The 16680-nt window shown below is 35.7% G+C and overlaps 1 protein-coding gene, 1 long non-coding RNA gene and 1 pseudogene across 2 annotated transcripts; 2 read left to right on the top strand and 1 right to left on the bottom strand.

The window, feature by feature from the left end:
* Positions 1 to 203: 203 nt before the first annotated feature.
* On the bottom strand, positions 204 to 1433 carry LOC107644240 (peptidyl-prolyl cis-trans isomerase FKBP62). The gene is made up of 5 exons (XM_088487352.1): positions 1421 to 1433; positions 1244 to 1318; positions 1054 to 1134; positions 769 to 970; positions 204 to 677 (listed from the first exon to the last, which is right to left on the bottom strand). The coding sequence occupies exons 1-4, from the start codon at positions 1431 to 1433 to the stop codon at positions 798 to 800; spliced, it is 342 nt and encodes a 113-aa protein (XP_088343478.1). The 3' UTR covers positions 204 to 677; positions 769 to 797.
* An 8425-nt stretch (positions 1434 to 9858) lies between these two features.
* LOC148566059 (uncharacterized) lies at positions 9859 to 12540 on the top strand (annotated as a pseudogene).
* Positions 12541 to 14072: 1532 nt separating this feature from the next.
* LOC107644242 (uncharacterized) lies at positions 14073 to 16183 on the top strand. The gene is made up of 4 exons (XR_015883464.1): positions 14073 to 14420; positions 14724 to 14871; positions 14978 to 15735; positions 15860 to 16183. It is a non-coding gene; the product is annotated as an uncharacterized LOC107644242 (long non-coding RNA).
* Positions 16184 to 16680: the final 497 nt, after the last annotated feature.

Genomic DNA, 16680 nt, shown 5'->3' on the forward strand with positions numbered 1-16680 from the left:
TGAGGGTTACTGAATTAGTTGAACTTCATAGCTAATTGATAGCAGGAAGTGAGAGACTATTTTAAGTGTATAAATTCTTGTTACACATAATTCCATACAGATTCCATACAAATTATTATTACATCAAGATGTCAGAGGTATTATGTTCACAAGTTTAGAAAGCATTAATATAGATGGCTGCAATAACTTGCTAATAGCATAAATGGTATGAAACCATAAATTTGGCATGTTGAACTCATCAATATAAATTTACAAAGCATTAATAATTGGTTTCATATCATAGTCTAATAATAACTTGTGCATACTTAACAAGCATTAAAAAGTTTCACCTAATAAGTACTTGGATTTTGTGCATATTTAAATCATCCTAAGTTCCCAAACAAAATCTTAGACCGCATACTCAAATACACGTGACTTCACAACTCGAGACAATCACCACTCATTCTACTTGAGAATGGATTGCACTAATGTACTGTTCTGAGTTGACCCAGATGAGCCAAAAGCGTATTCAGGATTTATGGTCACCAATGCAACTTCCGCTTTCTTCATGTTCATTACAGCCTTATCAAGTCCATCAATCACTTACTCCTCGTCAATTTTGAACTCAAATGGCTGCTCATCATCATGACCCTTCTTCACGAAAACAGTCCCATCTTGCAGCTTACCAATAAGTTTCACTGCAACAATGAAAATAATGAATTCAACAACCACAACCAATAAGATAGTAAATCAAATAAAAATAATCATAATGCTGACCAAGAGCTTTACCTTGAACCACAGCTCCATCATTGGGACGTTCATACTTCATATCCCTCTCCCTCCTTCAGGGTCTTCTTGAGAACCTTCTTATCCTTGGTTATGTCACATACAGCCTTCCAAGATACCAACTCGAGATCAATTTGCAGAGAAGCATTCCAAGGCACGGCACCTTCATCACCTGATGCTGGCCTTCCATTCTCACCAAACGCATCTGCAAAACTAACATGCCAATGAACTTGCACAACCAAAATATGTCATGTACGTTGATTCTGTTAACAAATCAATCTAACTCACATTCTGGCTTCACGGTCAAGATGACTCTCTCTCCCTTCTTCATTGTCTTCACAGCCTTGGCCAATGCAGGACAGAAATAACCTGCACAACAAGAAAAAGCCACATATTATTAGTGCATGCAAAATAAATCAGAATCCAATTAAAAGCACTACTTAAGAGTTTTAACTTGAGCACAAACTCGATGACTGACCTTCTTCCACCGTGAATTCCACCCCATCAGATTTCAGAACAACCGTCCCATCTTCAAGCTTAGCCACGTATTTAACTGCAGAGAACAAAAGAAGGAACAAAAATTTAACAAAAATGTGCCCAAACAGGTGAATGAATAACATGGATGACAGTACAACAACAATAACAAATAACATGCCATTGAGTCCCATTCCGCCCCTCCTCCCCAAACTATATTCAAACTAAGATGATGTTGTATGGCTCAGAAAATCATATTTCAACTCTCACAACTAAAACCCAAGAGTTATTATTTAAAGTGTCAATTGTCAAAAATAAAATGACTCTTGATGAAATAAAAAAAAAAAAAATCAGTTCACTGATTCCTTAAAATATGACATTGATGTTTTTAAAATAAAATACAATGAAAATTCAACTAAAAAGGAATGTAATATAGCATGGGTAGCAAGCATTGGACATATTATTCCTAGCAGCAGCCAAGCACATCACATATTATTCCTAGCAAATTTGTCCTGTATCAACAAAATGATAGTAAAAATGATAACAAAAACTTGACCAATCAAAAACTCCATATAACACCTCCAGAGAAGACAAGCAAAAACTTGAGCAGAGCTGACAAGTAACTAAACAAAATGATAGTAAAAATTCATATAACACCTCGAAAGAAGACAAACAAAAACTTGAACAGAGCAACACAACTCTTCAAATAAAAATTCATATAACTCCATATAACTTCATATAAAACTGCAACAAAAACAAACATAGCTAGAGAAGACAAGCTGCGACAGAGAAGAGAAGACAACACAAACGCGAACATGGAGGAGAAGAAAAGAGAAACAGAGGTTGAGGAGGATAACACGAACTGAAAAACGTGCTTACAAAGATGGTGCGACGGCGACTAACCTGCTCACGGTGGGTCCGATGACGGCGACCGGGACTTGGCTTCAACTGGAGCTCTTCGATGGTGAACAGCTATTGAGACGACGGGGAGGTGAGAAGAACTCAGGATGTCCTAATTGAAAATAGCGCAAAGGGTAAATTTGAAATTACAAATTTGGATTGAGTGTATTTTTCAAAAACAACTATTAGTTAATTTTCAGTTTCCATCTCAAAAAATTTCAGTTTCATGTGTTCCTATTCTTGTAAAAATACTGAAAAGACTGAAATTTTGTGTCTTAAACTGAAATTTCAGTTCTAATTCCAGGCCAACAAACATGATACTGAGAAATCTGCAATCATGGAATAGAAAGCATGGAAATGCTATCCTTCTATGCCCTTGGACAAGAGCGGCTTGGTTTGGAGCCGAATGTCAACTTAATCCCACAAAGAAGAATGTCACATCCTTTGGAGATTGGTTATTGGAAAGATTAAGTTAAATGCATATTCAGACCAGGAACTTATGGTTGGGAAAATAGTTTTTCTTTCCCGGAAAATTTGGAAGAAGATGTTGATTCTAGGAGAGTCATTATTAGAGCAAAAATCCTTGAGATGGCATTGAGGCAAACATTATAGGATATGCATATTACAGAGAAAAATAACAAAAAGAGCGAGGGAAGAACTGTTACCTGGAATCCTCCACCAGAGTCTTGGGTGAAAGCACATATTGATGTAGCATATCGAGTAACCACTAGAGATGGAGTTACGGTAGTGGTGGTCAGGGATGCAATCGGAAGAATGATGGCAGGGTCGACATCCAAAATCTCAGCAAATTCCAGTTTAGCTGCATCAGAAATTTGAACTATAAAATTATGGATACAATAGGGGTTTAAATGTTTAATTGTAATTAAAATTAAATTATGAGTAACTAATTAATTGTTTCATATTTAAAATTTGAATAAAATTAGGATTCTCCTCAGTGACCTCAACATAAATGGCATCCCTAATTCTAATCTCCTCTCAGCGCCGTTCTTCTTCTTTTTTCCTTTTAGCACCGGCATCCCCGCTTCCTCCTTCATGCTGCCATCATCCATCGCACCAAGCTCCCCTCGCGTCGCCCTCCTCAACCCAGCGGGCGCGTTCCCCTCATGTCTCCCTCCACCATGATACAACGACTCCAACCATCGTTAGCACGGCCGTTGAAGCTCGCCACTGTTTGCTGTCCGGCCTCCTCCTTGCTCACCACCGAGTTTGTTGCGATTCTGCTCTCCGCCACTGACGCCCACCAACACGATAATCTTCTCTCGGTAGTGCTGTTTCAATATGTATGTTTTTAGTGTCATTAATTTTTCAGATTTGAATAAAAGTTTGTTGGATATTTTGTAGATTTTTTTTATCATTATTCTGATTAGTCATGGGAATTCAAGGACCAACTGATCACAACTCTCTTACTAATGGCTCAGTAAGTCTCTGTATCTATCTATTTTTTTGTATATTATTTTTATCATTATTGTATTTGCAACAAATAAGTTCTTGTTTCTGCCTAAACATAAATAAGAATTTGACCATGAATAGAGAACAAAATTATTACTATTTAAACCGTTAAAATAAATCCTTTCTTTTTTTTTCTTTTTCTATTTTTTTTAAATAAAGTATAGACATACAATGAATGTAGCTAATGGTCTAGTTATCCTGATACGTGCAGTTTGTTATAGAATATTTGATTTTTTGAGACATAATTAAAGAATGATCCAACATTGTGTTATGAGATGTTCACATAACTGCATTATTATGCATTCTCACAAAAGGGTATAGAAAATAAAAAGAAAACAAAGTTTGTAGAATGATAAGTATGTGCTTGGTTTTCGTGATGACAAACACTTAGTCTTGAAATCTTTTTACTAACCTCTGAGTCCTGCAGTAGATACATTGAAGATTGAGCAGAGAAGGTCAAAGATTCTAAAAACAGACAACACTTGGATCCATAGAAATCATGAACAGCAGCTGCTTTTCGGGTGAAGTTTGACAATTTCATCTTCTTGATGTATTTAGGCGACCACCTTCTCAATGTAGAAGAGATTATGTATGACGAAGTTGTTGTAAAATCAACTTATGTACTGAATATGATTATTTCTATTAGTTTATTAGTTATTATATTGTATGATGATAAACATTATTTCTGGAGCAGATTAAATGTGTTATTGCGTTGATGTAACTGCATTCTTTTCCCTTTGTTTTAGAAACAATAAACTGAATTAAAAAAATATGGTCCCCAAAGTTTATTATAGTTTCCTCAAAGACTAGCAGGGTCCATTGGTGACACGGAAACAATACCACTTTCAAGAAAGAATTAAAAAAATGAAAAAGTTAGAGCAAAGCCAATTAAGCTCTCCCTTGGACCCCTGCTATGAAGTTTCTAAGTTATCATGTCTTGTTGCAAACTGTGTTTGGTTTTTGTGATGACAAGTACCACTTTTCTTTTGTTTTTTTCAAAAGAAATATACGATTCAAAACATATGTTGGATGTTCGGTCATTTAGATTATATAACACCACTTAGTGTAGTGACTTTATTATTATACTTACACACATATGTTGGATGTTCATGTCTATGAATAACTAGATGTTCACAATTACTGTACAAGTCGATGGTTGATTTCGGGGCTTCGCCCCGTGTTCACTATACACCCGTTCAAGTTAATGATCATGAACTTTGCTCAAGGTTGACGATCATGAATTAAATGCTTAACTAAATTCAAGTCATTCCCTTTTGAGATACGAAACATGAATCCCTGAATCAAGACATAAGAAGCTGGATGTTCATTTCAATAAGTATATGGATGGTTATTTTCATAAACAACATGGATGTTCATTTTGATTAACTAGTAACTATGTCATGCCTAAATAATTATAGATCAACAGAGTTACAAGAATTCAAAAAGTAAAAAGATCCACCACAACTACGTCCTGCTACTGTCCCATAATAAACTCTCAATACTTTAACCAGTACATTAGCCAAACAAGCAAATTCAACGTTACGCTAAAACATAAGCGGCCTACTTTAAATCACTGAGAACTTTGTTCAAAGTTAACGATCATGAATTCAATGCTTAACCAAATTCAAGTGATTTGCCCATCTGATTTTTTTTTAACGACTGCAGAATTCAGGACAGTTGGAACGCAGTTACTGGGTAATTATTCACTATGTCCTCTGCAACCCACTGCAAGATGCTCTTCGGTATATAACCTGGTAAAAAATTAAAGAGAATTCCCTCAGAAACAGAACGGATTCCCTCAACAAGAATTTAATGGGTATCCGAGACCGGCTCAACCAATTATAAACACAGAAATCATCAAGGTAAATTAGTTTCACACAATGCAACAACATGGCAGCCCAAGAAAGCAATGTTTACATCTAAAAAACAACCATACCAATGGATATTAAATTAGCCATTGATTCCAGTAAAAAAACCAGGACTTGCTATTTCAAATCAGAACTTGGTTTGATCATCATGCATGCATTTGTTTAATTAACAAAAAGAGAAAAAAAAACCCATCAAACATCACCCGATTCAAACAAGCCTTCAACATAATAAAATCAAAATGGCATTCACGATCATGAAAATCAACTCTCCATATGTCTATAGAATAACCATCTTTACTTTCTCATGACTTATATTCTGAGCCTAGTTACTTAAGAGGAAAACCCGTCCAAGATAAAAAAAAATTAGTCAAGTAAACAAAAAATTGACTATGAAAACCAACCATCCGACTAAAATTGCATGCAAAGGTCCACATAGCGAGAAAGAAAAAAAATACTATGATATTTAAACCGAACTTTTGTGACTCTTCCCGCGCAAACAATATATCAATTGCAACCATCTACGGCCGCACGGTTCAATTCAATCAAATTGCAACATCTGAAGTTTTAACTATGAACAATGAGGCACCTCAGCAACATAATCTAATGAGAAAATTCTGATCATATATGCATTTGTTTACTAAACAAAAAGAGACAAAATAAAAACCATCAAATATCAACATATTCAAACAAGCCTTCAACATAATAAAATCAAAATGGCATTCATGATCATGAAAATCAATTCTCCAAATGTCCGCAAAGCAACCATCTTTACTTTCTCATGACTTATATTCCGAGCTTAGTTACGTAAGAGGAAAACCCGTCCAAAATAAAAAAACTTTAGTCAAGTAAGCAGAAATCGACTATGAAAACCAACCATCCGATTACATAATAAAGTAACCATCCAATTAATGTCAACTAAAGCACGCCGCAGGTCAACTAAATTACCCCACATTGCATGCAAAGGTCCACATAGCGAAAAAGAAAAAAAACAATATGATATTTAAACTGAACTTTTGTGACTCTTCGTGTGCAAATAGTACATCAATTGCAACCATCTACACCAACATATTATGCCAAACGGTCTAATTCACTCAAATTGCAACAGCTGAAGTTTTAACTATGAACAATCAGGCACCTCAGCAACATAATCTATACATACAACTAGAAGCAACAACAAAAGGGACCATGAAAATCAGAATTTAGCCAACTAACCGTGGGTTGTCGACGATAATCTGTGCTCACGGCTTCAATTGGCGGACCCCGGAAGCAGGATCCAGCCCGCAGGCTGACGCAGGTCACGCACTCGACCCGTGTTATTGGCGCTGCAAAAGACACCCGATCCAGAGTTCCCTTGCCAAGCGAAATAGCTGTCACCAGGCACGGTCGACGCGCGCGTAGGAAGGATGGGCGGTGCACTTCGGGTCGGCGCTGATGGAGGCTCCAGGTCCTGCGGCGGTAGGACGTGCAGCGGCAAGGGAGCGAACCGGTTGCTGCCTGGGAGGGTCGACGCGCGCGAAGGAGGCAATGGCGCTACAGTTCTGTTCGCCGCCGGTGCAGGTTCAAGGTCGGGTGGAGGCGCGGGGATGGGATGTTCAGCGGCGACTTTGGGTAGCTGTTCTGGATAAGGTTACCGTCGGTTGAGATCAGAGGAATGGAAGAAAATTAGGACCAGGGATTATGTGGTTTTGTTAAACATAAAAAATGAACATCCCTTTTGAATATAGAATAAATGTGGGTTATTTTTAATTTTATTTTATATTGGGCCATATAAACAGTCCATTATACACATTATACAGATATTCTATTGTCTTCCTAGCGGGACTCTGTTCTAATTAAAAATCTGGGGATATAGATAGCTGTAATTGAATCTGATAATAACGAAAAAGAGAGTTGCGGAGATAGAAAGCATATGAATTATTTATTTTTTATTGTATTTTTTTTGTTCATATATATGTTATTGATTTTATAGAATTTTTATTATTTTGTATTTGTATGATTTTTTTTTATTCTTTGATATATTTTATTTTTGTTTTGTATTAATTTTTTTATTTTTTATTTTGACTTTGTAAAATTTGTAATTGTAATTATTATATACTACATTTAGGACAAAATGCACAATTAAATCAAATAGAGTACAAAATTATATGATTCTACCAAATTCAAAAATGTTACCTGAATTATCCAAAACCATCTTCTTATGTAATTCGAATGAGTCTCATTCGAATTAAAAACCAATAGTAATTCGAATCAGATCAATTCGAATTATACATGTATGAGTGTTAAGATAGTTCAAATCAGATTGATTCAAATTATACATGCATATAGTGTTAGGGTAGTTCGAGTCAGAATGACATAATTTAAATAAATTTATTAAAAAAATTAATAATTTAAAAATAAAAAATATATATTTTATTCCATGCATTAAAAATAAAGCTAACAAAATATTTAATTACGAAACTTTTTAAAAAAATTTATGAATTATCATTTTGAATCATAGTTCTAAAAATTGGACCAGACCGACCGATTGAACCAGTCAAACGGGACCGACAGTAAAAACGGTCCGATCTGTCACTAATAACTGCCCATCCACAAATCGTTCAAAAATCGCTTAACCGGCCGAGAATCGGTCGGTCGGATTACGCACCATTTTGATTAAAAAAAAAAAGAAAGAAAGAAAAAACCCAAGTTCAGCCTTCACTCACCCCCCCCCCCTTCCCCAACAGTCCAACACACCCTCCTCACACGTTTTCTCTTCAGAGCTTTCTGGTTTTACCCTCAAACAAACCCTAGCCATCTAACCTCCACCACCGGCGCAGGGAGTGAGGCAGTACCGCCGTCCGTCGCGCTGTCGTCGTGCTCCAGGTCTCCAACCCCTGTTCATTCTCACAGTCTCACCAATTGCAGCTTCTTCGTTGAGATCGATATTCGCGTCTGGTTTTCGTCTTCTCAGCCGCGCTTCTGCCGTCGTCAGTCGTCGTGTCCGTCGCCTGATCGCCATTTTCCGTCGCACTCAACAGATCTTCCTCACACTCTGCCCAAACTGCTCAGATCAAAGGTAATGGCTTCTCTGCTCACTCCTCCACGCCGCGCGCCTCCTCCACGTCACCGGAGCCCTTGGTCCTGAGAGTCTTGTGTTCGATTGTCACGGCGGAGGGCCATATACCAACGTCGCCGATGGCCGGATTCTAAAGTGGGAAGGAGATGAAGTTGGTTGGACTTAGTTTGCTGTCACCTCTTCCAATAGGTACCAAAATGTGAACTTGTTTCTAAAATGGTGAACTTCATGTGAATTTGAGGGTTGATACGCCTTAGTTTTTGTTGAAAATAGTGAGTATTTAAATCGGTCTAGATTTTTTTGGAGATTTATTAGTTTTAGAATCAAAAGTTTTGTTTATTGTGTTTTTGTGTTCTGGGTTTGCTAGTGGTTGAAGACTTGATATGAGGATTTGGACACCTTAATGAATATTCCTTCTCTGTTCTTAATTCTGATCAGAACATTGATTTTTTTGGGGGGATTCTGTTAGTGCTACTAATTGAAATTTGAATCATGGAATGATTAGCTCTGTTTTGGATTGAATGATTACTGATTAGTTGATTCATTTTAGTCTTGTTTTTGTTCTTTGTGTTGTTCTTTGTTGAGTTTTGTTTATGAGTAATTAAATGCACGAAACAGGAATAGGATTGCTAATTTCTTTTGTGACTTTCATTGTTCTTTTCCCCTTGTTGTGATGCTGTTGTTGTTATGCTGCTGTTTTGTTATGGCACTGTGATTGTGTGATAACTGATCAGTGTTTTGAATTTGGAATTTCTGATTAGTGACTTGTTAAGCTGCTGTTGTTGCTGTTGTTGTTGTTAAGAGAGCTCTCTTACAACAGATTGCAAGGTTCAGGTTCATGTTCAGTTAGCATAATACCACAGAATGATCAACATTTTCTAACTGAACTAGCTCAGCATTCTTTTGAAATTGATAATCCTTTGTCTCCTGACATTTCTAAATTAGAATCTGAGGTGTTAAGTGATCTTGTTAAAAGTCAAAATTTAATATTTAGATATTTCATTTTACTATTTAACTTTTGAGTTTGTATTTTGATAAGATCATATGAATTTGGTTGATGATTTTTTGTGTGTGTTTTAAATTTGGAAGATATTTTAGGATGTTTATTTATAATTTATTATTTTATTCTAAAACGGTTTTTTCGGTTGAACCACCGGTTGGACCAGTAAATCAATGAACCAGTGACTAGAGCAGTTTGATGACCGGTCCGATTTTCAGAACCTTGATTTGAATTTCATACAATACTCTTCCGTCCATTTTTGAAAGCTCCTCATTTTGTATTTGGTAAATAAAAAATTGTTGTCATTATACTCATTCTCACCAATCATGTTAAGGCATGCTCTTCAAACCCCAAAGCTCTCTCCTTATTCTGTTCCCCACTCCGCTCTCCGTCTTTGCTTCCCTTCAACTTCATCCCTACACTCTCACTCTCACTCTCACTCTCAGTCCGAATCACATGATAAATATGTTGATTTCTTCACTCGCCTGCTCTCTAGGCGTCCTCTTCCATCCATCAACACCTTTAACATGATTTTGTGGGCTCTTGCCAAGAGGAACGATTTCCCCACCCCCATTCTCCTTGTTCAGAAATTGCAAGCGCTGGGAATCGCTCCCAACTTGCTTACTTTGAACATCTTAATCAATTGTTTTTCCAGCATGGGTCGTATGAAGCTTGCTTTCTCTGTGTTGGCCAAGATTTTCACGATGGGATATCAACCTTATTCGGTAGCATTTACAACAATCCTGAAAGGTCTCTGTCTCTGTGGTAATGTAAAGGAGATTAAAAAAATATATATTAAAAGGAGATTATAACATGAAGTTAAGAAAGAAAAAAACCTCAAACAGCTCGACCTTTGTTATTTTTTTTCTTTTTATTCTCCATTGACCTGATTTTTATCAAGTTTACACTCTATAGATACTGGGATACATGTATTTCCGGTTTTGTAATAGTGATAATGACTTTCTGTGACCAAAAGCACATATGGTAGTATTCACTTCCAAAGTTCATACATTTTCTCAACTATTCATCTAAAATCGTTTTTTGAGATCCGCCTTTTAAAAATCATATCCTTGACTATAGATAAAGTACTATTAACATTGAGAATTTCTGATCTGTCCTCTGATCAAATGATATTGGATTATGGATAAAATTTAATTTGTGCATTTGATAGTTGTTTATTTCTTCTTTTTGTTGGATAGCTTACAAGGCAGCCAGAAGCACCAGACAGGGCAGTGGCTCAATGGCATCTCTGGAAGAGCGTAGTGGCAGAATGGTGTGCCGCACTTGAAGAGGAGAAGATTAGGAGATCTTGATGTTGGAAATGGTGGAATGATGCGACAAAAGAGGGGAGCACACAGACAAGCTTGATACTACTCTTGGCAAGAGCCCACAAAATCATGTTAAAGGTGTTGATGGATGGAAGAGGACGCCTAGAGAGCAAGCCAGTGAAGAAATCAACATATTTATCAAGTGATTGGGACTGAGAGTGAGAGTGAGAGTGTAGGGATGAAGTTGAAGGGAAGCAAAGACAGAGAGCGGAGTGGGGAAACAGAATAAGGAGAGAGCATGGGGGTTTGAAGAGCATGCCTTAACATGATTCGTGAGAATGAGAACAATGACAACATTCTTGCAATCAAATCAAGAGATGTTAAGAATTAATGCAGTGAGAATTAGAGAAATTGAAGAAGATATGAGATAGAGAAATGACTATTGTCAGTGAGAATTACACTGCAACACTCCCTTTCTTCGTGTCCCGGGAATGGGCCCCACCTCTCACAAACCGATTCTCTTCTTGGTTCTTACCATTAACAAACTGCAACCCGTCCCACTATATTCCAATCCAGTCGTAACTAATTCTCCTTCCTCATTCCTATTGTGCTCTCACTCTTATGATAGTCTTAAGTCTTTAGCCCAAACAGAGGCCTTCCTCTCTATTCCACTCTTGACTTGGGCCGGTTGATGAGCGATCCGGGTCAGTGCTTGCAACAAGAGGAGTATGGTAAAATTGAATGCAATGAGTTGAAGACTGCTTCCACCTGAGAGACTGACAGTAGTATCAAGCTTATTCGCGCGAAGCACAAGAGATTCTCTTTGATTTGCACAAGCTATCAATGAGAGTGTTTGGAACCAAGTCCTTACAAAGCATTTCTTCAAAGAGACTCAAGGCTTCATCTAGCATTTTAGAAGCCATTAATCATGATATTGTAACTTTGAATATCCGGAGAAATTCCCTCAGCAAGCATTTCAGAGAATAAATGAAAAGCATCAGTTACAACTAAGGGAATTTCTCCGGATGTTCAAAGTTACAATATCATGATTAATGGCTTCTGCAAAAGTAAAATGCTAGATGAAGCCTTGAGTCTCTTTGAAGAAATGCTTCGTAAGGACTTGGTTCCAAACACGGTAACTTACACCACTCTTATTGATAGCTTGTGCAAATCAAAGAGAATCTCTTATTCTTTGGAGCTTTTGGTCCAGATGCATGATAGAGGTTAACCTACAAATGTAGTCACTTAGAATTCCTTGTTGAATGGGATGTTCAAAAACCAACAACTTGACAAGGCACTTGTGTTATTCAATCAAATGAAAGAGAGTGGCATTGATCCAAATATACACATACAAAGGTGGAAGACTTTCAGATGCAAGAGCGATTTTCTAAGACCTTTCTGTTAAAGGCTGTCCTCCAAATGTGAGGACATACAATATTATGATCAATGGGCTCTGCAAAAAGGAACTGTTTGAAGAAATATTGATCCTGTTGTTTGAAATGGAACACAATGGTTGCTTACCAAATGAGGTGACTTTTGTAATTATCATTCATGCTTTCACACAGATGAGTATGACATGGCGGAGCATGTTCTTCGGGAAGTTGACAAAAGAAGGTAAGATACAGCAACTCAAATTGAAATTACATTTCTGTTCTTGCTGAATATTATCATAGTTCTGTAAATTCTGCTTTGCGACTTATTTTTCCTTATCTTTGTAGGTACCGACTTGCAGCTCTCTAATGTGAATTTATCTTATCTTCTTTCTCTTTGATTTCTGTTTGGCCCCTTCGGAATCTTCTCAACTTATTTGGTTTCTAGTTGAACCCATACTCACTGGATTATATATTGGTTGAGTTCTCCTATATGCACTTAGATATTTTACATGTGCATGTGGCACATTTAATTTAAGAATCTACGATTGCTCATCATTTCTATGTTAGCCTGTTAGCACACTTTCTTAATCTACGATTTTTCATAATCATCCTGAACATTCATACACCAAAGTTCATAAAATCCAGAGACTTTTATATTTCACATACAAATTTGAACAAACAGCCTACTTAGTAAAGAAGAGATCAACAATTCTGGCATGTGAGTCAAGTGACACCCAATGAGAACTTGAAATAGATCTCAACAAAAATATACACAAACCATGACAACTGTACCTTATGGCATTGGCAACATGGCTAAACAGATGCCATTAGGCTCTCTTTAAATATCTGTTAAAACAATCTCCAGTAGCGTGTTTTTAATGGTTTCTTTCATAGTTAACTCATGAATTTTCACCGTCCCTTTTAACAAAGCATCCAAAGTTATACATTCCATTATGCAAAATGCCATGTTAGGTCTTCTTTGCGTTGTCTTTTCTTTTTCTATTTTTTTCCAACTTTTTCCATTTCCAAGATTTTGCAAATATAGGATTTCTTTTTTTCCTTTTTTTTTTTTCTATTTACGCCTCTTTCTTTGAAAATTATGAAAATGGAACACTAAAAATAAAATAGAAAACGGTCTTGCAAACCAAACAAAACTTGAAAAACCCAAGCAATACATGTCGCAGTTAAGAGCTTATGAATTTGATTGCATGACAATTATAACAACTAATCATTACAACCTTAATCACCAATCAATATTAATAGCATAAAAGCTTATTGCAAGACTAGTGAACTGCTATGATTGAGGTTAACACAAAACTACTAATTGTGACAACAGAATTAGTATATAAATAAAAATCATATAATTGAGACCAAACTTTGATATTGAGTGAGAGAGATTATCTTCTAAATACTTAATTGGTATGTACCATGATTATCTGTTAGGAACTAATTTCCAAGTCAAGGTTAAAGTACACATGGTATGGAGAAAATGTCATGGAGGTGAACTCCAATTATCCTAAACAAAATTCAAGTTAAATAAATAATAGAAGAAAGGTACCTATTCAAACCTAGATAAAAGTTCTAAATGTCAACCTTAGAAAAGAATAGTGTGGTAACAATAAATTTTTGACTGATAACTGTAAAGCAAGAGATCCATGCCATCCTTAATATATTGTCTAGTAGACCTTGAAAGCTACCTTTCTTTTCAAGGCATTCATATCTCCACCACTTTTAACATGAGAACCACTTTCTTCATTTCCAAATAAGACTCTTCCAAGTTACTACTTTACAAAATCAGAATATAATGTTTGATCTGTCAAATTAAAGGAGGGTAAGTAAAATATATCCTCTCTTAATACTGTTAATTCATTGTCTATGTAAAGTCTTGAACAGTGAATTCTTGATAATAATAGAAGGTTCTCCAGCTTTTTTAAATTGGAGCCAGTTTTCCTTTAAAAAATTACTAAATATAAAGAGTAATAATCAAGTTATTTAAAGCATTAAGTAAAGTTATTTATTGCCTGACTAAGCATTTAGATAAGCTGCGTTCTAATTTGATTGGTACATTGGGTTGTTGGAGCCTCATATGGATCCAATTTTCAGAGCTAAGATGATAAATTGGATAATAATTTTGCTGTGGTTGTTCCTTGGTATAGTCTTATAGAGCTGGATGCAAGGAGGCTGAGGGTTCCAACAATGAGCTATTGAGTGCCATCAAGAATATCCCAAATGATCAGTTTTCTTCTGGTAAGATTTACTTCAATATTAACTATGAAACAAACATGAAAGGTAGACATTAGACAAACGGTAGTTTCATTTTTAGACAAGTTTCACGGTCTCCTTATAACAAGCATTCTCAGCGCAGGCATTCTCCCTTCTCTTCTCTTGATAATTCCACGTTTGTTGCCATATTAGTTTTTATATGAAAACACTGAAATTTTCAATATCCTTTGTATTAAACAACTGTAGAAGCAAATTAAATGGAAGTTTTTAATAATTAAGAAGAAGCTAAGAAATTACAAGTTTCTATTTTGGCCGAAATATGTGCAGGAGTGCGTGGATAGCTTCTTGAAAAGCATATATATGTAGAATTGGGTGATTGAGTGAGGTCAAAGAATGATTCATTCTCAAAATTTGGATTAGTAGAGCAAATAAATACCACTGATGATAAGAGTGACTATTTGTGGTACTCATTAAGGTATATAGGCCTCTCAATGGTTGAAAAAGCTTTCTTCTATCTGATTTGAAATCTATGCATGATCCATTATGATCCTTTTTTTTGTTTTTTTTTTTTTTATTTGAAGCATTGATTTTGAAGATGATGTTAGTGCTCAAACTGTTATTCACATCGAATCCTTTGGACATTCCCTTCATGCTTTCATAAATGGGAAGCTTGCAGGTGAATTGTATCAGTGACTGATTTTACAGCTTGAACCTGATCACGTGGAGACAACTCAACCATTTCTCCAAGGCTTCCCTTCTTTCAAATAATATTAGTGAAAGTATATTTTCAGGGAGTGAAAAAGGAAATAGTCTTTTTCTTCTTCTTTTTTGAATATATATACTATATACTATATAAGCATATTTAATAGAGGAAATTTTGTTTCTTTGAAGCATTGGCCTTGTTATCTTTTCTCCTATGTGATTTAGAAACTAGAAGTCAAAATATTTCCATGCTATATATATAAGCTGATGTGATTCTTATACAAATCAGAACTATTGACCTCTCCTCCCAGCAACGATCATATCAGGTTACACTCCGTTTGCTTTTATCTGTCATTGTTGATTCTTGGTTGTATAATCTATATCTTTGTGAATGCAGATTGGTCTTCAAGGTGAAGACTTAGGTCAATCTAGTGGAAGTGTTGGACAGTAGAACCCACAGTCAAACTTACCCTCAGAATCAGGAAGATCAGGGCCAGTTTTGTCACTAGAGTGTCCTAATCCTAAGCAGATCATCTTTTCTATTAAATTCGCCAGTTTTGGCACGCCGAGTGGAACTTGTGGAAACTTCAACCATGGTAGCTGCAGCAGCAACAAGGCTCTATCCATTGTTAAGAAGGTAATACACACAGAGCTTCTTTAAACAACATTTTCTTAGGTACCTTTGTTAGTTATTTTTCATTTCACTTTGTATCGTATCGTACGCTGAATCAACTCATAGTTTTCTTTGATTATATACACAGGCCTGCATTGGATTAAGCAGCTATAAAATTAATGTATCAATTGATATATTTGGAGATCCATGTAGAAGAGTAACTAAAAGTCTTGCTGTTGAAGCTTCTTGTACATAGACATTGTTGCTTCATGAAGTACCTACCCTTCTTCATATCTTGGACATGAAGGATCTTAGATTTTTTTTAGTTGAAAAATCATGATTACTGCTGATTGATTAGCCAAATGTAAAAACGGTGAATGAAATATTCTAAATAAAATAGTATATTGAATGTAATTCCATTAGTTCATGCCTTATCTTAAAGTTTATATTATTATTATATTATATTTATAAATAGCATCGGTTGTCTTATCTTTTGTTTTTCATGAAGTAAAAACTATGCATGCAAAGACATTTTAACGTTCTATACACATGTGACAAAAGTGCAATGCCGTAGAATAAATCATTGCAAGCATTTAAAAGCTTGTTTTATATATGTGCTAATTAAAATTTCAAAGATAAGATAACAAGAAAGGCTGAGATTTTTACTTTTGAAGTCAATTTTGTCATTTTCTTCAACTTCTTATATTTGTATGCATCTTTTTCTTTATGTTTATTTATATACCAATAAGCTAAGCATATAGCAGTAGTCCATTATTGTTGGGATTGGTGTGTTCTTTCAGTTACTGGAAACAACACTAAAATGATAGCAGCAATGAGTGTAAAGAAGGTTGATTGGTCCATATGTTTATGCTGAATGGAACTACGGGTACAAATTATTGGATCCTTTAACTAATTTCCATAATCTGTTATAAGCTAAGCAAGTTTGATGCATAATTTGGTTTTACTTGT

This window comes from Arachis ipaensis, chromosome B5 (assembly GCF_059453495.1).
Source record: "Arachis ipaensis isolate K30076 ecotype BB chromosome B5, ASM5945349v1, whole genome shotgun sequence".
Lineage (NCBI taxonomy): Eukaryota > Viridiplantae > Streptophyta > Magnoliopsida > Fabales > Fabaceae > Arachis > Arachis ipaensis.